The sequence below is a fragment of the Lutjanus erythropterus genome, chromosome 16 (assembly GCF_056507025.1).
Source record: "Lutjanus erythropterus isolate fLutEry1 chromosome 16, fLutEry1.hap2, whole genome shotgun sequence".
In the NCBI taxonomy this organism is placed as follows: Eukaryota; Metazoa; Chordata; class Actinopteri; order Lutjaniformes; family Lutjanidae; genus Lutjanus; species Lutjanus erythropterus.
The window spans coordinates 23,185,850-23,210,123 of NC_139332.1; the positions used below are offsets into that span (position 1 = coordinate 23,185,850).

The following is a 24,274-nucleotide window of genomic DNA, read 5'->3' on the forward strand; positions in this document are numbered from 1 at the left end:
TTTACAAAAGGCAGTGGTTGCAAGCATGTTTTGATTTAATGTCTAAATAATTACCTTTGCAAGATGAATATTGTGAATACTTTCTACCCCATCACCCAGAGACTACCGAAACGGAGAAGAGCAGTAATCAGCTGTCTTCATTTAGAGACTGCTTGTACAGAGGACTGATAGAGAGCTGAACATCACGATGTCATAGTGACCTTCACCTTTGACCTCCAACTTCTAATAATTTCATCCAGGTGAACGATTGCTCAAAATTTGAAGAAAGTCCACCCTGGTGTTCCTGAGACATCATATTCACACAAACTAAACAGATGTTGAGTGCATAGTGACCTTTAATCAGTTCATCATTGAGACCGAGTGGACATTTGTGTCAAGTTTGAAGAAATTCCCTCAATGCACTTTTGAGATATCATGTTCACAAGAATGGAACAGAAGGATGTATATACGTACATACGGACAGACAACCCAAAGGAATAATGCCTCCAGCCACGGCTTTTGTCAGCCCACTAACAGTGCAGCAGAGAGGCTGCTGGAGACATAATGTTAATAACAACACAGCAGAGCACTGTATCTCCACCTCATTTTGAAATTATCATACAGGCAGGAGACTGTAAGAGGCTTTCAAACTGATTAATTCAATAATTAATGCAGTTAACTTTGTAAAATAAAAAGGCTGCAGACCATTTATCTTAATTGCCAGTTATTTTTCATATTGCATTTCCATGGAATGAGGACACCAGTAAATAGTTTGGAATTACAGTATACCGGAGCGAGAGACTGAAAATTATGGCCCTTTTTTTGAGTCATTCAGTCAAGATTCTGAATCAAACTGGACACCAAAGAATCAGATTGAATTTGGAGATTCCCCTTATGAAACACCGTGACAAACATTACACAGTGATGATGCATTTCATGATGGTTATTGTAATTCAATAACCCGTCCTTCCACTTCTGAGAGCATCACAACTGTGTTTGTTGTAAACAAATGTTTGGAAGCTGGTTGCTAATGAATTTGGGTGGCCACCCTACATGTAATTAATATATTACTGACAAACCAAAAGAAGATAATTGTTATGACACAAGAAAGTCTGCTGCCTCAATTCCATACCAGTTAGAAATAACTATAATAACAGAGTGTAAACAGACAGCCACTCCGCAAAGAAACCCCACGCAGAGAATTAAACACACACGCAAACATCTGTCACTTTGATCTTTGATTGATTTTGTGCCCTTTAAACAAGTCAATCATTAACAAACCAACAAATTAAGTCATTAATTGCCATGACAGCTGGTGACACCTCTTTTATTAATCCTTGTCTGCATAATTAATAAGTCTTAACTGGAATTAATATGAATGAATTGTTGTTTGGGATTCAGGTGACAAGGAGAAAAATCTGCTGTGTGTGTGTGTAGGTGTGTGTGTGTGTGTGTGTGTGTGTGTGTGTGTGTGTAAACGTGTCAAAGAGGCAGAGGTTTAATGCCCTCCGTACATAATGATGAATGGGTTTTTGTTGTTGTCCCACACACACGTACAGAATGAAATAATGACACAAAAACCTGAGAGTGTGTGTGCGTGTGTGTGTGTGTGTGTGTGTGTGTGTGTGTGTGTCTGTGTGAGATGTCAGCAGTACATCCTGCTGTAAAGTTGTGAGAAAATGAGCTCATCACATATACAATGAACAACCTGCTGACCCATTTTGTGTAAATAGGTCAACAGGTAGCTCACATTCATACATTCACACATTTTCTACTGAACCCAGTTTTAACTTTGGGTATTTACGTGCGTGAGGAAGAGCCAGGGCGACACACAGAGACACTGTGAGGATGACACAGAAAGAAAGGAAGACCTACTGACAGAAAAAACACAGAGGTTCACACACTGCCTCAGTCAGAGGAGCGAAACTCATTTGTGGGAGACTACATCTCAGAAATAAACTGAATGTCTTCGTAATGTGTGTGTTTGTAAGTGTGTTTGTGTGCAGCATGAGAGTCAAACTTGCTTGTGGGCCTGACTGAATTGTCTCTACTCAACATTCCTCCAAAACTCCAAAAAAAAAAAATCTGCCAAATCTGACTTGTACGAGCACATCAAAGACTACAAAATACCACAACACACACACACATGTGCACATACAAGCGTGCACATGTGCATATACACAGTTGAAGGCATGCAAACACACACATACATAGACACAGTTGGACACACACACACACACACAGACCACAGCTAAAAGCATCAAGCAGCTCAAAGCAATCCGCCCTGCTGAATAACATCACCAAGCAAAGCCACCATACCACATAATGAAAAACATACACAAACACACACACATACAAACACGCATACACACATGTGCGCCAAAGGCCTCATGCGTATGTACCCAGTGCCATAAACTCAGGCTTGCACTAATCATTTATCTATATAAACACACTGAAATAACAGACATTCATACAACTACACAGCATGAAGACACACACATAGACAAAGTGAGCCAATGAAACTCACCACAAATGATCTTAAAGGGATAGTTCGGATTATTTGAAGTGGGGTTGTATGAGGTACTTATCCACAGTCAGTGTATTGCCTACCATAGATGCTGGTCAGCACACTCCTAGGAGAAGCAAAGACCACCAGCACAGAAGCTACGCAATGTACTGCTGTGGATGGGGTCAGCAAAAAAAAAAAGGTATTTTAGCTGCTTAAAAAACAGAATAAGGCAACTATTGCTCTCTCCAAACTAACCAAACTCCATAGGTGAAATCAGTAATTTTACCTTGCAGAACACAGGAGTTGCTGGTCTACCGCTGCTTCAACCTGTTAGTTTGTTTTTGTTACTGTGTGACTATATTATTTATATATATTATCAGACTCATTTAAGTTACACACTAAGACAAATAAACTATCAAAACAAGCCAGCAGTAGACCAGCAACTCCCAAGTTCGGGGGAGGTAAAACAACTTATTTTGCCTATGGAGTTTGACATTATATGCTCTCTCCAAACCAACCAGTTTCCCATCAAAAAAGTCTGTCTGATGACAAGTTTAAGCTGTGAAAATATTCTCAATACAGCACACATAAACTGATAAAGATTTGTTTTAGGTGGACCTTTATTAAGTAGGTAAAATATATTTTTCTGCTGACCCTGTCCACAGCAATTCATTGCTTAGCTTCCTCTCTGCTTCTCCAAACTGGGGTTGTGTTGACCTCCATCCACTGTAGTTATACACCAACTCTCGGTAAGTTCCTCATACGACCTTTAAATAATACAAACTATGCTTTTAAAGGAGGGGCGTTAAACTCCATCACAGAAGGGGCCAAAATTTAAAATAAAGTTGCGGGCCAAACAGGATTAACTTTTAGTGAACAGTCTAAAACTGACTGTTTTATTCAGAAATATGAATTTGAACAGCAAGACTGCAACAACTTTTTCCTCAATCAAATAAATAAAATTTAAAACATTTTTTTTTCTTCAACAATAACATAAAGCAAAATGAGAATATTTCAGCTCAGAATATTTAAGCTCACATATCCGATCAGCAACAGTATATCTGCAGAGGCTTACATTTGAAAATGCTTGCTTTTTGTCTGGACACAAGACGTTGCCCACTTTAGTCATGCAGCGCTTCAAAAGCTCTCCCTCTGTAAATGGCTGGGCTGATTTGGCTGATTTGGCTGATTTGGCTGATTTGGCGATCTCTTCTGCCACTATAAAACTAGCTTTCACGGCAGCTTCACTTTGTGATTTTGCTTCTGTGAACACAGCCTGCTGTGACGCCAGACTCTTTTTAAACTCTTCTGCCTTCTGTAGCTTCTGCTGTGTGTCCAGGGTTTTGTACTTGTCCTGATGTTATGTCTCATAGTGCCATCTTATGTTATATTCTTTAATTACGTCCACATTAGGCACACAGGTATACCTCCGATGTCGACAAACAGGTACTCTGCCTCCCACCTGCTTTGAAAGTCCCTGTTTTCAAAGTCCACTTTTCGTTTGGCCATTAATTTTGGGGGCTAAGTGTCACTATAAAAGCGTTGACCGATGCATTCATCCGCTGACCACTGATCAGTGTGTCATTAAAGCAGCGGGAGGAGGGGTTGGTGCACAGGTCTTGACTTGCGTGGCAGCTGTTGCGGTGCATTGTGGGATTTGTAGTATGAGTAGTGGGAGTGCTATTTACCAGCGGGTCATTCATAATAGACACATGAAATTATCTCGGGGGCCGTATATAATTGTATCTGGGCCAGATGTGGCCCACGGGCCTTGAGTTTGACATGTGTGCTTAATGAGACACAGAGAAAAAATACTTATTTTCCAACTTTGCCCTGGTGGCATTCTACCTTACCAAGAGTTCAAGTTTGATTTAAGGAAATTTGGGGAAATTCTCCTTTAAGACTTCTGCCACCACCCCAATATAACTACAGTGAATGGAATTTTGTGTCGACACGCTGAAAAGTGGTATTTGTGAAACTCAACGATCTCTTTCCAGAAACAATATCCCAGTTATTTTGGATAATACAGACATGTCACTGTGGACAGTTTTCACTTTTTTTTTTTTTTTTTTAACTTCGGCTGAAACTGTTCACAATGAAAACTGTCGAGACAGCAAGAAAGAAGGCATGAGTGTGTGCGCGAGAAAGAGAAAGGAAACAGACATAGAGCACTTCAGCGTGTGTTTTGACACAGGTGTAGGAGGATAACACAGCAGTTGTGCGTGTGGGTGTGTGTACACTTGGTACAACTGATGACCTAGGAAAAAAATCAAGCCGTCCTGAACAAATTGTCTGTCTATGTTTGTGTGTGCACCTAAAATGCAGCTTTACAACAGTCTGATCCAGCAAAATATGGTGAGTCAAAAGTGCATCATGCCACACATCACTACTTTAACACTTCTGCAAAATTCGATAAAAATTCATGCACTGTCTCACATAAGAGTAAAAGATTTTTCCAACTCAACAGACACACAGCCTTGTTAACACATAGATGCAGTTTGACACAGAGAATTTCAACAGAAACAAAAGAATGGTCACACACCTATTATTATAATGTATCCTACACCACAAACCACTGCAGCTTTGTGCACACACTTACACAATAACCTCAACTGTATGTATTTGCATTTCCTGTAGTACAATAAACTGTGTGTGTGTTTTCAAATGCATGAATGCATGCAGCAACAGAAACCCTGGCCTGTTCAATTCAAACGCTGGAGACATCTCACAAAACATGATTGTTTTCAAAGTGCAGCTGCAAAGTAAGTTAAGTTAATGACTTTGTTGTCAATTATTAAATTAATCACCAAATATTTTAATTATTAAATAATCATTTTGAATCTTTTTTTTTTTTTAAAAGAAAAAAAGTCCAGATTCTATGATTTCACCTCTTCAAGTGTGAGTATTTTCAGATTTCCTTTTACTCCTCTGTGAAAGTAAACTGAATACCTTTGGGTTGTGGACAGATCAAGACATTAAGGGATGTCACTTTGGGCTTTGCAAAACAATTATCTCATTTTTCACCATTTTGTTGCATTTTATGGACAAAACAGCTCGTCAAAAATATAAACAGATGAATCAATCATGAAAATAATGCAGCACTAATTCAAACTAAACAAAAGCTCTACATTTATGGGTGAAAAAACATGCAGCTATACATCGTCCTTCTGTAATTACAGGCCTACTATCACTTTCACCTCCCTAGCAGATTGTCTTCTTCTGTTAGATACATTAAAACCAATGGTATTTATCAATATTACTACCACTGTCATGGTGTAGTAAAGCTCGCCGTATTTGCAAAGCAAAGTCAACAGTTATGTCAGAGGGGTTCAGTTTACAAGACACGGCTGGTAACAATTACTTACATATTTTGCTCTCAGTACATACGATCTTACCCTTCAAACAACTGACCAAGTCGCTACCACTAAACTTTACTGAGTGCAAGGAACTAACGAGCCCTGTTCCTAACGAAGTTTACTGAACCGGGGTGCAACGACGTAGGCATGATCGCTCATCAATCACTCTTTAATGTTTATAATGTCACAGACATTCTTCAGCTTTTTCTGAATGTGCATGATAATCATACAAACAGCTTTCCGCCCTCACAAGTGCAGCAGTTAAACCTGAAGACCACAGCATGGGTAGCATTTTGAGGCAACGCACACAGTCACTTCCTCCAACAGAGATGACTAAGAGCACTTTTTCATAATACTTCTTCTCAGAGTAGCTCTGCATGAACGCCATTTTATCAGCCAGTCATTTAGTCTCAGTAAACCATCTCATGCAAAGGTAATAATGCCGATCTACTGAGCCCCGCGAGCTGGTCGAGCTCTGAGAGGCAGAGATGCCGTTCAAAACTTTTTTCTTCAATATGAACAAACAATGCCTGTAGTTTTGTGTTCAACTGTTTTTAACGGCTAAACAGATAAACATTAAAAAAACATGCTCTCAAGCACGCCCACACAAAAATGCACACACACACACCACAAACATAGCCTTCTAACGTTGTATATTGCAATACATTTTTATTTTAAGAGTAATACTTAAAAAGTAAAGCTAATTCTAGAGATGAATATATGTCTTTGTGGTAAAAACTAAACAGAAACTGATGTTACTGACTGAAAAGAGATCAATGATTATTAACGTTTTGAGTAATTTCTAATAAATAAGAATAATTGTGTCATTAAATAATATTAGGATCACTAAACATTTATTTTAAATAAAACTAATATTTTAAAAACTGCAATTTAATAACGAGGGACATGATCCCACCTTCAATTACTAAATTTTACTGGAGCATGCAGACAATTTTAACAAATTTGACAAATTTAAAGTTGTTTAATTATTTGATTTTAATCAAATGAATTATGTCACATAATCCTTGTGATGGAGATAATAATGGTATTAAACTTATTATCCATAATAAGGAGGAATTACGGTAAAAAAAACAAAAAAACAACAATTGATTGGATTAAAAAACACGATGTCCTACCTCTGCTGTTCATCAGGTTATAAAAACATCATGGCTGACTCCTGTCCTTGGCATTAGTTCGATTCGACCCAGCACCGCAAAGGTCCGTCCAGCAGCAGCCAACAGTCCGGCTACTGTCCCTCAGTACTCCACACAATAATGGGAAGCAGAAACCAGGTGTCAGGCCCAAACTAATATCCCACCATTTTTTTATCAGGTCCACGTAACTCCACACAGGTCCGTGAACTCCGGAGCAAAAGGTCTTAAACTCCACTCAGCATCAGCTACCTTTGGTCCAGGGCTGTTGCTCCTCTTATGTGTAACAGCTGGCCAATACAGCTTTGAGTTTGATCAAGAGTGTTGTAGATCCGTGTCAGAAGTATTATGCAGGCTGCCCTTCTTTGCTGTCCAGTCTTGTTTTTTTTTTGTTTTTTTTTGGTTCTGGTTCAGGTCCTCAGTCACGGTTGTCAGAGTCCACCATCACTTTAACAACCTGGAAAATGACAGGAGGACAAATAACGTTAGAAATGAACACATTCTGCAGCGTTTACTGGAAGCCATTGGGGCCAGACTTCAGACATTTTCTTCATATTTTAGGTGTACGGGAAACAATTTTGTGCAGACTTTAGACATCCAAATTGACCGGCTGATCAAAGGTGCACAATAAGAAAAAATATTTAGTGCCCCGCTGAGACCCTCAGCCAGTCAAACTCTCTAATTGTACCAATTTTGTTTTATCACTGTAGCTGACAGCTGACAACGCCTTCCACATGTGAAGATTGTTTTAAGGCCTGGTAATGTATTCCATACAAACATCAACCGGTGACAAAGGAATGTAAAGGAAACCTGTTTTTTCCCTTCCTATTTGTCTCTAAAATCTGCAATTAAATCTGTGTGCCTTTTCAAACACTTGCAGCGAGGAAGGCCATGTTCGATTTATAGCAAACACTTCCTTACAACCAGCTCGTGTATGTGCGTGGAATTACAGAAGTTGGTGCAGTCTAATAACAGCCATCTACAAAACAAGAGACACTGGTGGTAACACACTCAATCAGCTAAAAATACTTAGTGTGTAAATTAAGTGTTCACTACAGTGTGCTGCCAATAAATTGGTGACAAAAAAGCCACTAATAATACCACGAGGAATTAATTCAAATTAGAAAACAATTACAGCCTGTGGTAGCTCTCTTTCTCTGCATTTCGATAATTATTATTCACTCCATTTCAATATTGATCGCTTCATGAATCAGAACGGGGCAGTCATCAATGAGCAATTTCCAGGGATTAATAAATAAATTCATCGTTGGGTATTAAATCTCCAGTGGCTGTGACCGTTGACAATCGTATTTCTCTTTATTCGGTAATTCTAGTGTTAAATGTCAGGCTCTCCAGTTCTCAGTTCCCCCTTTTGTTGCCCCAACCACAAAAATCACCCCACCCTCTCTGTCTGTACCACTCCTCTCTTCTCTGTGTGTGTGTCTGTGTGTGCCACCCCTTCTTCTTCTTTCCATCCGTCTTGCCTCTTTCTCTCTCTCACCGCAAATCTAAATCTGAGTCTGTATTTATACAAAGCCAGTTTCCTTGGGTCAGTCTGAGTAGTGTGTGTGTGTGTGAGTGTGTGTGTGTGTGTGTATCAGCGGTGGATAAGAAACAAGTTTAAAGTCTTCACACATACACACACACACACTTCAGAGCATAGTCTATATTTGGAACTTGTTTCTTCATCGCTTATAAAGCCACTGTTTTATCTTCTGTGCATATAAAACCAATTTCTTTGGATACAACAGAACTTAATATTTCTATGACTAGTTGCGCTACTGCCCCTGAACACTGTAAAAAAGAAATATTTGTCTTAACTTCAAAGTATTAAAAGAGTCCAGGTTGCCTTAAAATTTTAAGCTGAGTGAATTTGGGAAAACAAGTCGAGGTTAAACTTCTCCAGTCAAATTAACTTGATATTCATTCACCTGTACTTGAGAAAACAGGGTCAATAAGCTCAAGATATTAAGTTGACACAACAACTCCTCGGCCCATTGATGATAAGCTTTCCTTTAACATTTTCTCAGTTAGAAAAGTCAGTTCTTCACTTCAAACAAAGAACTAACACCATCAGCTGCTCCTGTTGGGTCTCAGTGGAGCTGTAACTCTCACACAATGCATAATGGGAAGTCTGCCAATTTGCTGATCATGTCTCTGTAGAGACTTAATTTAATGCATTGATTGAGCTCTGTAGACTGCAATCATTCAACTCATCATTTCAAGTCAACAGACAAGTTAAAGGAAAACTTTAAGTTACATTGACTTGAATTAGTCAAGTAAAATGCCACGTCAGGCCAGTAAATCTAGTAAGTCACTTGCCCAACCCAACAAGTGGTGAAAAGAATGAAACTATTAAACTACTTTGATAACCACTTACTACTATCTTTTATGCAAAAATAGCAAAAAGTTTTCAGCCTCTTAAATATGGAGATTTCCTTATTTACTCCACTTATTATCATATTAAGCTGTATATGTATGTGTATGTATGGGTTTAGAAAAAAAACATTTAAAGACATCACCTTGGACTTTCAGAAAGTGGGAGTTTTTACGCTTTTCAAGCATTTTATAGATGTTGCTGCCCTCAATTAAAGATGACAATTAATTTTAGTCTATGTTGTTATTTGATAAGCGCTAATAATTAAGCCAATTTGGTCAGAGGCAAGTAAAACTTGACTTTGGGTAAGTAGATTTCTGACCTACTTGTCTGACCGGGTAAATGAAAAAAACAACCTGGCTTATATCTTTAACAGGAGTTAATGAGAAAAGATTGATTCTACAAAAGCCCTGTATGACTTTTTTTTTTACAGTGAAATGCAGAGTGAGTACACAAGTCAGTAAAAGAGCTGGATTAGACGCAAAGGAAGGGCTTTCATATCCCAGGATACCTGTTCAGTGGTTCACCTGGTGCAGTGCGGTCCTGACCACATCCACATGCAGTTCTAACTTTGTTTGGACTATAGATACAAAATTAACGTAGCAGCCACTTGAGAGCTGCAGTTTGTCATTATCTGAAAAAGGGATATCTGTTTGAGAGGAAAAAAAACAAAAGGCCTGCTGGCATGAAAAGTAAAGAACATTATGAGTCATTTACTGAAATTATGAGTCATTTAAAGAAAGATCCTCCCATCTTAAAACAGTTTTTGAGGATATAAACATGCTTTCGAAAAGAGTGGTTTTACATTAAAGATGAAACCTATCATGTGTCCCCAGGTAACCTTAAAGGGACAGTTCACCCTAAACTCAAAATCCATTCAACTGTAGTGCTACACTGTTTTAGTGTAAGTTGCTGAGTCTTGAAGATATCAGCCACAGAGATATCTGCCTTCTGTCTAATGTAATGGAACTAGATAGCGCTCAGGCTGTGATGCTCAAAGTGCCAAAAATTATATATATATATATTTGGAAAGTTCCACAGCAATGTCTGTTTCCAGAAATCATCACCTGGTTACTCGAGATGATATCAAATCTTGTTGAGAGCGGTTTCACACAGGAACTATTTCTTTCTACGAAACTACACCCGTAAATCGTTATCACCACGCAGAAAGAAGTGTGCATCTACTCATGGAGGAGAAGCTTGTGCTCGTGACAGCGTGGGATGTAAACCAGGCCAAAAATATAATACAATCAGGCCAATTTTATATTTATTGTTTATACTAGTTTCATTATAATTTAAGATATTAAATTAAAGTGATATAAAAACACAAATTCTGCGCTTGATGAAAGCACAGACAAAACTGACACTGCTCAGCTCGCCATTTTCATCAGTGGTATCAATACAAAAACAGAAGAGCTACTGAGTTTGTGTCTGATACTGGGCTAACTGAAAGAATGATTGGAAACTGCTTGCTTTTTTTTTGTAATAGAAATTAAAAAAAAAAAAAAAAGTAGATTTTCAGAAAAATTGAGATCTCTGATGTAAACATTAATGGCGTTCTCCTTGGCTGAGCTGCACCATTAGCACCACTGAATTAGCTAACATGGTGATACATTTAGCAATAGTTCTTCCTTTAAACTGCTCACAACAAGGTCTGTGAATAATCTTGAGCAACCAGGTCATGATTTCTGGAAAGAGGCACTGCTGTTGAGTTTTTCAAATGTATTTTTTGGTGCTTTGAGCACCACAAGGCATTTAGTTGTAATTTCGTTCCATTATAGTGGAGAGAAGGCAGATATCGCTGCAGCTGATATTTCCAAAACTCTTTAACGCAAACCAAAACAGTCTAGATGGATAAACAGCTGTACAGGTAGGAGGAAAGATATGTATTTTCTTGATTTGGGGGTCAACTGTTCCTTTAAATTGTCTTCAATAAAAACATCTGATATTTCACTACTTAAAATAAACATAAATGGCTGCTTAACACATTAATGCAAACACACAGATCACACTCGCTGCAATGTGTTTTCAAGGCTGTAAAATCCTAACTGTGAAATTACACTGCGCGTGCGCACACACACACACACACACACACAAACACACACACACTTCCGGTTATTACATGATTGACCACATAATAGCATTAGCTATTAGAACTGAAAGTATGAACATTTACTTCAAGAACGGCTAAAAGAAAAGAGAATAACTGGAGGGCGACTTACTCATTAGTAGTACTCGCAACAGGAAAAGCAAAGGGAGAGAAAAGTTTTTCTTTTTCTTAAAAGAGTGAGTGTGACTCTAAATATTTTCCCCGTGGAGCTCTGACTCAGTCAAGCTGCTGCTGCTTACTCATTTACTCGATCACTGTCTTTCCCTGCCCCTCTGTTTTTCTCCTTATCCCCTTATTTTTTTATTTATTTCCACGCCATGACTTATCTCATTCTTTCATTGCCGTCTCTCCCATTTCCACCTCTCACGTCCATCAACTTTTAACTCTCCGTCTCACTTTTCCTCCATCACTCTGTCTTTCCCATCAGTCCATCACTGAGCTCTCTGTCAATTTCATATGCTTCTTCTTCTTCTGTCTGTTTTTCCAACTGTCATTGTGGCTGAGATCCCCCCCACCACCACCACCACCACCACCGCCACAGCCGCCTCCTCCTCCTCCGACCCCCCTCCACGAATGTGTGTGGTCCAGTCCGACTATAGACCGTTACATTGTCCCAGACAGGTTGGACTGCGCCACTAGCCGGCAGACGAGGGCGGAGGGGGGGGCGGTGGAGTGTGGGGGAGGAGGTGGAGAGCGGGGGTTCCTAGAGAATGTTTGTTTTTCTGTTTCCAATTTGGTCCAGCCCGAGGAACTCCACACTCCGCTCTGTCTCAAACACACCATTCATGACGGCCTGACGTACATGATTACACACAAATACCCACTCACTGACTCTCCACACACACACGCACACACACACACGTACTCATTTACACATGCTAAGCTGTGTCACGGCCACCAAAATACACACACACACACACACACACACACACACACACACACACACACACACACACACACTGTACATGCATGCTAACACACATACACTGCTCAAACTCATTTTCAATCATTTCTACCATCAAACACAAGCCCTTTAATTAGGGTTCTAACCCCGAAGGGGTAGAACCCTTCTAAGATTGTACCGGTTTATTATTATTTTTTGTTGTCTGCCGCTTGAGCTCAAATTCCCGTGAGCTGGAATGAGCCAGAAACCTGAAACTTGGCCCATTGATTGGAAATGATGTGCATCAACTTTTATTAAAACATGAGCCCAGTCGGCCACATGGTGGCGCTGTAATTAAGGCTTAAAAATGACTTTTTGGGGAGGCCACGCCCCTCACACCATAAGTCTGATTGACTTGAAATTTGACACACAGGTCCAGCTCAATGTCCTCTACAAAAAAGCCTCTAGGACCATGAAGGTCCGTCATACTAGATTTTTTGCTAATTTGCATAATTTGAAAAACAGTAAAGTGAAATAAACTTTTACAATTTTGACTCCATCAACACCAAATTTGGTACATGGCTTTGGGGGATGACGAGACACATTTCTATTATAAATGAGCCAGATTGATCAAAAAACACGGCCGCCACGGACCAATGAATCTTCGCTGTGGGCGGAGCTTAGAATTGATTGGCCATAACTCCCACACCCTTTGACCTATCATCACCAAACTTGGTGGATAGGTCCACAATGAGACTTGGCAGCTGCCTACCAAAGCATTTTGAGCTCAGCCTATAGGGGGCGCTATAAATGCCACACATCTGTATCTCAAAGACCATTGGATGGAATTTCACCAAATTTGGTATGCATGCTCTAGGGGTGGGTATTAACCAATATCTGGAGTGCCATGTTGATAGGTGCAAGTGGGCGTGGCCTATTCGTCATTAACCGTCCGGAAGGACCTAGGGACATGAAACTTGGTACATGGACTATAAATGACATCCAAATATTGCTCAAAAAAATTGGTCCCAATCGGCCTCATGGGGGCGCTATAACATAGAGTTTAAGTTTGAAAGGCTGTGCCCGCCGCACCACAAGTGCTATTGACTTGAAATTTTACACACACATCCTCCTGATGTTCCTCTACAAAAAAGCCTCTTGCACCATGAACGCCGCCCTTACAGAATTTTTGCTAATTTCAATAATGTTAAAAACAGTAAAATGAATAAACTTTTACAGTTTTGACTCCATCGACACCAAATTTGGTACACGGCTTTGGGGGATGACGAGACACATTTCTATTACAAATGAGCCAGATTGGTCAAAAAACACGGCCGCCACGGACCGATGAATCTTCGCTGTGGGTGGAGCTTAGAATCGATTGGCGATAACTCCCACACCCTTTGACCTATCATCACCAATCTTGGTGGGTAGGTCCACAATGAGATTTGGAAGCACACCCATGAAAAAGATTTTGAGATTGGCACATAGGGGGCGCCACCGCCATTCCCAGATATTCCCGTTTTTTCCCAAACCATTTTCCCATTGAAAATGAATGAGGGAATCTTCAAAAATCACCTTTTTCAAACGGTAACTACCGATTCATACTTTCAGCTAGAAACTCTGGAAAGTGTTCAGCCATTCCTTGACTTTTTACATATGATTCAACCTTTTAATACCATTCAAACTTTCCAAAATATTCAGTGTTTTCTGAAACTTGGTTATAATGGAAGTGGATGAGAAAATCCTTCAAACTCACTCATCTTCACCCACGCTTCACCAACTCATACATTCACGTAGAAACTCCGTTCCAACCCTGAAACGTTGACATTGCCGTCGACTTTCAGTGACCGATTCGTATTTTCCATATCTCTTTTAGTTTTTCTACACCAGCTGTTTAAAAATCATGAAATTTTCAGCCCTTCTCAGAATTTATAATGGGTGTGTATTGCGTGGAATGTTGCAACTTAGAGTGGGTGATGTCATCGCTAGAGTGCACAGCACCTCTGAAATCATCAAGAAATTTTCTCTTAAACTCGCCGGTGCGGCCGCATCGTTCACTCTACATACACAAATTGTACACCAAATTGTAGGAAAAGCCGTTCCGGTCGCAGAGGTGCGACCCCCGAAGAAAACGGATTGAGGGTTTTGGCTGCAGGTGGTCTGAAACGACAACAAGTCCGACCACCTGCCCCATTCGCTCCCATGTTAAGCGAGAGCCCAAATTTCAGGAAGAAAGCAGACCGTTCCAGTCATGTCCATCGCGGCTCTGGCCTCATTTTTCACACCACAGAAATGAAATTTACACCTTTGCGATCCGCATCCCGTCCTCTCGCCGACGGTGTGCTTTTTGTAGCTGTAGCACTTACGGTTTTTCATTAAACAGTTGGAGTTTGAGAGGAACTTTTGGCTCAGTTTCTGCCTTTTCTCGGTGTATTTATGACTGTGCTGTGACACACAGGCGATTGGCTGAATCAACTCCAGCCGTTCGGCCAATCCTCTGTGTGTCACAGCACAGTTTAAACAGTTGGAGGCCTTTTCTCGGTGTATTTAAATTTGACTGTGTCATTGCCAACCGGCGATTGGCTGAATCAACTCCAGCCATTTGGCCAATCGTCTGTGTGTCACAGCACAGTTTAAACAGTTGGAGTTTGAGAGGAACTTTTGGCTCAGTTTCTGCCTTTTCTTGCTGTATTTAAATTTGACTGTGCCATTGCCGACCGGCGATTGGCTAAATCGACTCCAGCCGTTCGGCCAATCGTCTGTGTGTCACAGCACGGTCAAATTTGGAAAACAGAGAAGTGGCTTTGAGATAAAGAGATGGTCTTCCTGTCTGAACTTTCACTTACCTTCATTTAGGTCAAATCATAATAGTACACTCACATCTGTGTCTTTAGCATTACAGAATATTTTACAGCCTCTCCCATACACAACCATTATTATCTCCACATTTCTCCCAAAATGATCATGATCGTGGAACTGTGATTGCTTAAACATTAAAATACCTATTGAAACTTTGAAATACACATCGATAGGTACAATTTCAATGTATGTTTTGATGTTCAAATGGAGTCTCTGTGTGAAAGTATACCACAAATGTCATTAGCGTGCAGGCTGGCTGAAAACCCCATTTCAAGAAATGTGTGACTTGGAAAGAGTATGTGTCGCTTGGAGCTTTCGGGGACAGGGTGGGGAACGTCTTGCGCTACGGCAGATGAGGGTCACGCTGGGTGGTGGGGGTCACGGTGGCTGGTTTTGGGGCGGAACAGGTTAGAACCCGCAAATTGCCGCTTGCGGCTATATTTTATCTTTGTTCTCATCTTTTATTGTTTTCTGATTTGTTATTGCTAATGCTGTTTCGAATGACATGGTGGTCAAACTAATTATGCTTGTTTCTTCCTCGTCTTTCAGTGATTTTTCCCCTCCGTCCCCGGGAAAATGATTGTCTTTGAAAGGCCTTTTTGATGTGTCTCGCTGCGTTTTTAGATGTTATGTAGACAGAGTTAAGCTCCATGTTCCACCAATTAGAGCACAGAGTGCACATTGTTTCATATTCAACTCAACTGTTCCATCTGAAATGGATTATTTCAGTCGGTTTTTGTTGTTTGGATTCCAAATACACAACGCTGATCTTCGCGTGTACTAATAGAGCTTTATCTTGTATCAATACAAACAAACAGATCACCCGACAGACAGACAGACAGATATGAGGGCTTTAATTTCTGATGGGTATTCGCTTGTTTTTAGATGTCATGTATATTGATTTTATCCCCATACTTCAGCAATTGCTCGCTGGACGGACAGGAAACCACACTTATTTTTATTCAAATGCTACATATGAAAATTATAGGTTCACCCAGTTGTTTTGATTGTTTGTATTTCAAATTGGTGTTCAAAAGTTCTGAGAAATATTCAAGACAGACAGGAAATCAGATATCACAGGCAGACAGACAAGATTGGCAAGCAAATTTTTCTACTGGTTTTTTAAAAGTTATATAATTTTGGGTTTAGCAACAATCAATCAATGTGCAGAAATAAAACATACTTAGGATGCATTTTCCTCAATCAATAGTTGAAAATGCTAACAATTGATGAATAAATTAATCACTAATAAGATACAAAACAAATGTTTCAAATTTTTCTTGTTATTTGTATTTTTTTCTAAATTAGTAAGCAACAAATCAATGTCAAATGAGGCAAAATTACTGCAATTTCTAATTAATTATTGTTTAATACATTTTTAATCAGTTAAATTTTAACTGCGATAAATTGATTAATCATGGATGTACCTAGTGCTTACCTTGCTTGTCTGTACATTAAGGAGTTAGGGTAATTAAAAGTCTAAGTACATTTGCATTTATTTATTTAATTTAAAAATTGTCTAAAAGTTTTTAAATGGTTGTAATTGTTTTTTATGTATGGAACGCTAAAAAGAGAATGGCTAAGTCGAAGTTACAGTTTGCCCTGAATCCACAGACAGGCAGAAAAGTAGGTCTCATTTTTTTAGTTGTTGACTCATCACAACTGCAACATGGATTTAACATCAAAAGCTGAATGAGAGGCAAAAGAGCAGGAAACACAACAGGAAAAAGAGATACATCTGTTCTTCATTTTTCCTTTAAACACACTATGAAATTACCAGAAGCCTTTAAAATGTTCCAAAAAATAAGCCTGAAATTTACATCAGGAGTCATCATTAAAACAAAAGCAGAGAGCATTGTTTTGTTTATCAAATTTATCATCTTAAACCAAGTTATCTAAATGTATCTCCTTCTCTGTCAACAGCTATAGTGGTCATAGTAACTCCCAGGGGTGAGTTTAAGTCAGTTAGTAACAACTCCCCTGTTATTTGGACTGATGGAAGAGGAAAAAAATGAAACAATACAGTTTTAGGCCTTGGCTAGAAAATACTAACATGATATCTCCCGGCGGAGGACGTGTCAGAAAACAGACCCCACTATGAGCAGTTGAAGAGCAGTTGACACTAACTGCCGACGTCCACGTCAAATCGGTGTGCTGACGACTGTCTACGGTTACATACAGAATATTTCACCGTCCCTGAATGAATTCCTTTTGACTGAGGACTCAAATTCACAATTCAAATGAAAGTAGAGCCAAAACAGTGAGTTGATCAATTAGCAAATTATCAGAGAACTGATCTGCAACAATGTTGATTTTTCAAGCAAAAAGCCAAAATTCCTTTGTTCCAGCTCCTTTAATGGAAAGATTCGCTGCCTTTTAACTGTAGGAAATCAAATGTTCTGGGGTTTGGAATGGTTTGCCGAGCGAAACGAACAATGTGAGAACGTAAACCTGAGCTCCGAAAAACTACTTTTCAACTTCCTGACTTGTACGAACAAAACATCTAATCACTTAATCAAAAGATAATCAGCAGACTAATAGATGCATCTCGAAATTAAAGTTAATGGCGGTGAGCTAACCAAATGTGCGCGTAAATGTAGCAAAAACAAAACCGCTTTTCTTTCACATAAAGTAAATCTGCATCTTGTGCCAGTCAGTGTCTACATATGCTTATCAAACTTGCACCTTCTCTACAGACACTTGTTTTGCTGTGTGCCTCGTGTGTCTGTTGGCTCTGAAACTGTAGGCAGATTCTATCCGTGGATCAGCAAAAGCAAACAACAGAGCGAGGCAGAAACTCCTTTATCAAGTTTATGAGAGACATGAATTGTCACTGCCAAGACATTGTCATAACAGGATCACGCCAACGATTTCACATCAATCAGAAACCTTGATTTACCAGATCTCTTCAGCTGGTGAGGTTAAAGCTGAGGGCGTGGTCCGTCTTTTCATTACTGTAAGCAACGCCCAGAGCTTTCAAGTTTTCCTCTGACACAGACACACGTGCAAGTTACTGACACACTGCCACTTCCCTGTAACAGATACGTTCCTCTTAGTGCCTCCTAGCTCACATTAAACAATCAAACAAATGCTATCAGTCCACTTCTTCCTGTAGAGTGTGAGTTCAGATATAACAGATCTGCAGGGTGAGGCATCTCACAACACTCAAACATGTCAAAATGCAGCCAGTAGTTGTTAGTTTTATAGTAGTAGTTAAGACTATTGGCAGTAGGGTTCTACGAGGTACTTATCCATAGTCAGTGTCTTACCAACAGTGGTGGGTGGTCGATATCAGTTTAAATACACACTATATTTAGAATATTTTCACCACTTTCCAATGGAAACTACCATTATAAAAGCCAAATATCACTCTGTCCATGGTCTCCAGACTCCTTTAGCAGAATCAGCAATATTACCTTATAGAACATGGGGGTTTCTGGTCTGCCACTGCCTTGATTGTTTACTTTGTTTGTGATACTGTCGGGTGTTTCAGAGGGTACGTTTGGAGTCACCAAAATCACACAACAACACAATCTAACTAACCAATCGAGGTAGCGGTAGACCAGCAACTCCTTTGTTCTGTGAGGTAGAATTACTGGTGAAAGTCTGGTGGCTTTGGAGAGAGTGAAAACATTTTTATATAATGGATGTTTCCCATCGGAAAATGGTGTGCGAAGGCAAAGTAAAAATATTCTGAATATAGTGTACAAATAAACTGATACTGATTCTTTTTCGGTGGGCCTTTTTTAAGCTAAAATACACGTCCACAGCAGTACATTGCCTAGCTTCCTACACCCATAGTCCCTCTGGGGGCATGCCTGAACTGAATCTGAAAAAAATCTGAACTGTCCTATTTTTTGGCCATTTTGCTTTTATTCAAGAGTCGACAGTATAGATGTGGGGACATGCAACAAAGTGCCACAGGTACACCGGTGACAAAGACTTTTTAAGAACTTTTTAAAAACTGAAAATCAATCAAATAAAAGACTTAAATAACAGCTTATAATACCCCCTCCACATTTTATTATTCACCATCTATAACCCTGAAAGTACAGGGCATTAAAAGCATTTTTGCTGCCAGGTTAAACATGAAAAAAAAATCAAATAAGTTCACCTCTAAAATAGCCGTTTCATTTTTCAGTTTATTTGCTTTAAAACTACACAAATTTTGGCAAAGGTACAAACAAATGAGTAAAGGATTTATCAAAGATTTAAAGTCTGTGGACTGTTAAGAAAAAGTGTTTGGTCTACTGACCAAAGCAGCGGCAGAAACTGCCGTTGGGTTAACTGCTGCTGTGGCTGGTGGGGAAGACAAACCTACCAACCACAGTCAAGACAGAATCCGCATTTGCCTGGATGGACGGTGTTAATGTCCCGCCTTGATGTACGATAGTAGCAGGAAAGCGGGAGCTGCATAAATCAACACAGGACTGTTGATTTTGACCTTGCTCTCCACAGCTAAGACTCTCATACATCAAAAATAATGGAGAACAAACTCTGCTTCAGTGGTAGTTGTAGGCGTAATGGAAGGAACTAGTAGCTGCATAAATCAACATGCTGATTGTTGACGCTTGCCTCGCTGTCTTTTCCCCAAAAATACGGAAAACAAACTGCAGCTCTGCCAGAAACACACACACATGCACACACACATCTCACCAGCCTGCGCAAGTCTGCCAGGCATATCTGATGATTTTAAACACACACACACACACACTCCTGTATGTATGTGTGTATGTGTGTGTGTCGGGGTTTGGTTTGTCTGTCTGGGTAAGCTCAAACATTACGTCAGTCACGCACACGCACATCCATAGACAGAAACACGCTGATACAGTAGACCACACTACACACTCAACACAACTCTCTCTGTCATGTATACACACACACACTTTCCACTCCTGGAGAATCGGACGTTTCCTGCGAGCGGCCGGCCCGACGGGAAAAATGTCTGGACAAACTTAAGACGCGCACACACACACATACTCACGTACACGTACAGACACACAACGGAACATTTTCAACCCACAATGTTGACTTTATATTCCTTTCCAGAGCCCGTCTATCTGCACGCCGGCCAAGTGAAGCAGCGTTTCCCTGTCGAACACCATTGGGAAGCGAGACTGGGAGGTTTCAGGGGCCTCAGTGATGTCAATGCAGGGCTGGACTCCACTCAAAAACTGGACTTTAATCAAAAGTCAAAGCCAAATGATCATTCTATCACAGTGAATCACTGTAGTTCCTTTCATGCAACATTTTCACAGTAATGAAAACATTCTTCATCTCCATGTCTCAATCAAAGATACTTGTAGTGCCTATGAGGTATTAACTTTCCTTTGACCAACTAATCTAGGGAGTGACTGAGAGAAGGTTTCCAATGATGTGTTATTCATTTGCAAAAATTTATTCCACAAACCATTTAAGAAAAAAACACCTGCTATAAAGCAGATGAAAACTCTTTTTTTTTTTTGCAATTTCTCACAACCTATAAATCAATTCACAACTGAAACACTGAGGATAATCATTCACTAAAGGTATCTGATTAATTGAGAGCCATCAGGTTGGCAGTTTGGACTAGGGCTGGGTATTGGTTAGGGATGTTCCTGGCTGACTTATCTCCCTGTTGAACGCAAAATTAAATTCAGACTAGCTGACTAGTCTGACAACAAGAAAATAATCAGAAAGCAGTTAAAATTAATTAACTTATTAACTGATCAAGGTAAACACTGTCCAAAAACAAATGTGTCTATTAAGAGCTATTTAAGACCATTAATCAAGTCTACGATCATATTTTAAATGCTGGAGAAATGTGGCACTTTACACCGTGCAATATGAACATTACACATTAATTTAGAAAACATGACAACAACTCACTAAATGCTTCACCTTTCCAGACCGAAAAGGGTCACGATGTCTGCATGTTAACAACATCGTTTACCCAACGCTGACGTTAGCTGTCAGCCTGCTACAGTGTGGCTAACGTTAACAGTGGTAACAGCAGCAGCAGTCTGCTCTGCTTACAGGTTAATGTCCGTGCCTGTGCTGAACATCGTCACATGTTGCTCCAGTCGAGTGTTTATATATCGGATTTCTCTGTCACAGCCTACATTCAGCCTTATTTGCATTTTCTATATCAAAACACTGCCAAACCGCGCTGGTTTTATGAGCTGTCACCTGTCCAGTTTTGCCATTAAAAACAACCGGGGTTGCACGTGCCATCAGCGCATATGTGCTGGGGGAGTGGGGCCGAAGTCCTGACTAGTGGCAGGTGAACCGACGAGAATTTCTGATGCCGAAATTTAATTGTGTAGTCAACAAATTGTACACATCCCTAGTACTAGTACTCGATTTCAATATTCAGTATATCAAAATCGATCAAAATGAGCAAAATCAAATTGAAATCAAAGATAGAATCGCAATTTTTCTAGTATTTCTTTCCTCCATCCCTGACTACTCGCAGAACCCAGTGAGTGTTCAGAGGGAAAAAAAACACTTCAAAGACGAAAGAGTGAAGTTTACTGGTCGTTATATCACACTTACTACCATTTAAACTATTTGAAAAATGTAAATGACAGTTGTCCGGGCATAAAACCAATGATCTGTTGATCTTTAACAACAGCACAGGCGTCAATGCTAAAAAAAAAAAAAGTTTCAATCAAAAAACTGAACAGAATCATGCCCTTAAAATTGAAAGTCAAATCAAATTATTTGGAGAACCGTGACATCCCTATTAGATTTAATGTGATGTTTGATTGGCCCACGACCTCAGCAGCTACACCCCATAAAGTCTGTGGTGTGGTGAAGCCAAGTATTTGGCAGAGTTAGCAGTTCAGCGTGCCGAGATGCCACCAAAACATCTGAATGCTTCCATTCACATGACAAGTATTGAATGTAGTAGGAAAAAAAGGTATCTAATGAAGTACTCTACTGGTATTGATAGTGGTGATAGCGATATCCAGCCTAAGCTTGGACTCATACACATAACAAGTCACCACATACAGAGCAGATAAGTAAAGGATCAAGTCATTTGCACTCCCTGGCCATTTTATAAGGTATATCTACACAATCTAATGCAATCAAGTAGAACAGTTCTTGCACATAATTCTACATTTATGACAATTGTAATGGCCGTTATTTGAAAAACTTTCCAAGGGGTGTTAATTCAACTATAGGTTTATGACTGAGGTTGTAGTTTGCAGTGGTGTTGAACTGGACTGCATTATAGTGAAATGTGTTTCTAATATTCTTCCCCCCTCATGTTTTGTAAATGGAAAAACATTAGGAACACCTCTCAATATAATGCAAACCAGTTGAAAACCACTACATCCTCAATAATAAACACATGGTTAATAACTCTGAGTGTCAATCAAAACTGATCAATCATTTCCTTTGTAAAGGTAGACGGTACGGCTGAGCTGTTGTACTGGATTGCATTAAATGTTACAGGTCTACCTAATAAAGTGGCCACTGAGTGTATATGTTATTACATTAATTACATTAAGAAACAGCTCCAGACCTTTTCGTGTCTTCTTCAGTGGTAAGTTTTTCTCGGTGGTGCCCTAAACATTTATGTGTCACCTTTTCACCTCCTGCTAACTCATCTGTTATGATGTGTCATTTCTCGCTCCACATGCTCTTTTTCTTCACTCTTTTTTCCCCATCCTACCTTCTCTCCCACCTCCTCCGTTTTCATCTGTTAAATTGAACACTGTCAAAGCTGCCTCATGCTTAAGTATTCATCAGGAGAGACATTTTGAGACATTTTCCTTCACAACTTTACTTCATATTACTGGAATACAAGCCGAAAAACAAAGCAAGAAGCACTTGATTTATCTCATCCTTCAAGACGCGACTTCAAAATTTAAAAGCTGCTTTAAGTAGCAGGCAAGATAAATCCAGAGTATTTTCCGACTTCACACCTTGCCAAACTAATCCTGAATATATTTTTATTATTCAAAAAACAAAAACATGGAGGAGTGCTTGTTTTATCTTATCTCACAACAGACACCTGAGGTTTTATTTAAATCCTGTAAAGACGCATGAAGTGCACCTCGAGTACTGGAAAGCACACATTTCCTTTGTTTTAAACAGGTGTGAAAGTTGCAGATGTCCACACAAAGCAGAGGGAGTGGCTGACTGAAGAAATCACAAAAGTTACAGTTGATCTGTTAAGACACGTCACCCGTCCCGGTTTCTAAAACCTCCTCCCAACCAACACAGCTCAGACAATGAACTGACATTTTTATATGTGAGGGGAATTTTTTGATAGAATTTAAAGGGAAACTTCTGTATTGTTCAACCTACACCCTATTTCCAATGTTTTTGTGTCTAAGTGACTAATGAAAACAGTTTCTGAAATTGGTCCAGTATGAGGGAGAGAGCCGCAGCCGATGGACGCAAAACCGAAGTAAGTCAATTAAAAGTGTCTGTTTTGCCACTGGAAGGCTCAGATTGTTATTTAAGTGTCTGACAACCACTGCAGAGATAGACCTTTTTTAAAGAGAAAGAAACGTTTTTTTTTTTTTTTATCAGAAGCAGCTGTTTTCTTGCTCTCACCAGACTCCCTTTGCAGAAGTGGTAATTTTATCATCTTCATTCAAACCCACTTAAAACTCACCAAAACTCTTTCCACTGTTTGAACAATCACCATCTCTAGTTAAGTCTAGGGTGAATGAAGTTTTTATTTTGACCAAGCCAGCGTTGGTGATTGTTGGAATAGTGGAAAGCTGAGTCATGGTGTTTTGGTGAGTTTTACTTTTCTACTGAGTTTGAATTAGTGTAGTGTATTTTACTATGATAAAGGAGTTTGGTGAGAGCAATAAAACAGCTGTTTCTAGTTAAACAAAATGTATCCCTCCCCTTGTCCGGACCACAAATGTCACATCAGCATCACACTTGTGTGACGACAGCGTTCACGCCACTCTGAAGTGTCTGTGTATACCTGCTCCATATTGTTTGCGCATTTCGGTCAAATCTCCTGTGTGATAGCAGGGTTCAACGTAATTGTTTTTTTTCACTTGCTCAGTTTAAGTCCAATGCGATAACTTTAAAAG

At 39.6% G+C, this 24,274-nt stretch overlaps 1 protein-coding gene across 2 annotated transcripts in view; it reads right to left on the minus strand.

Annotated features, from left to right (window-relative positions):
• Window positions 1-24,274, minus strand: part of trps1 (trichorhinophalangeal syndrome I) — a 167,528-nt gene that overhangs the window by 125,073 nt on the left and 18,181 nt on the right. For both annotated transcript variants that reach the window (XM_084739336.1, XM_084739335.1), the window contains exon 2: window positions 6,981-7,452. In XM_084739336.1, coding sequence (XP_084595462.1) covers window positions 6,981-6,993 — 13 coding nt within the window. In that variant the 5' untranslated portion in view covers window positions 6,994-7,452. The remainder of the gene's footprint in view (window positions 1-6,980; window positions 7,453-24,274) is intronic.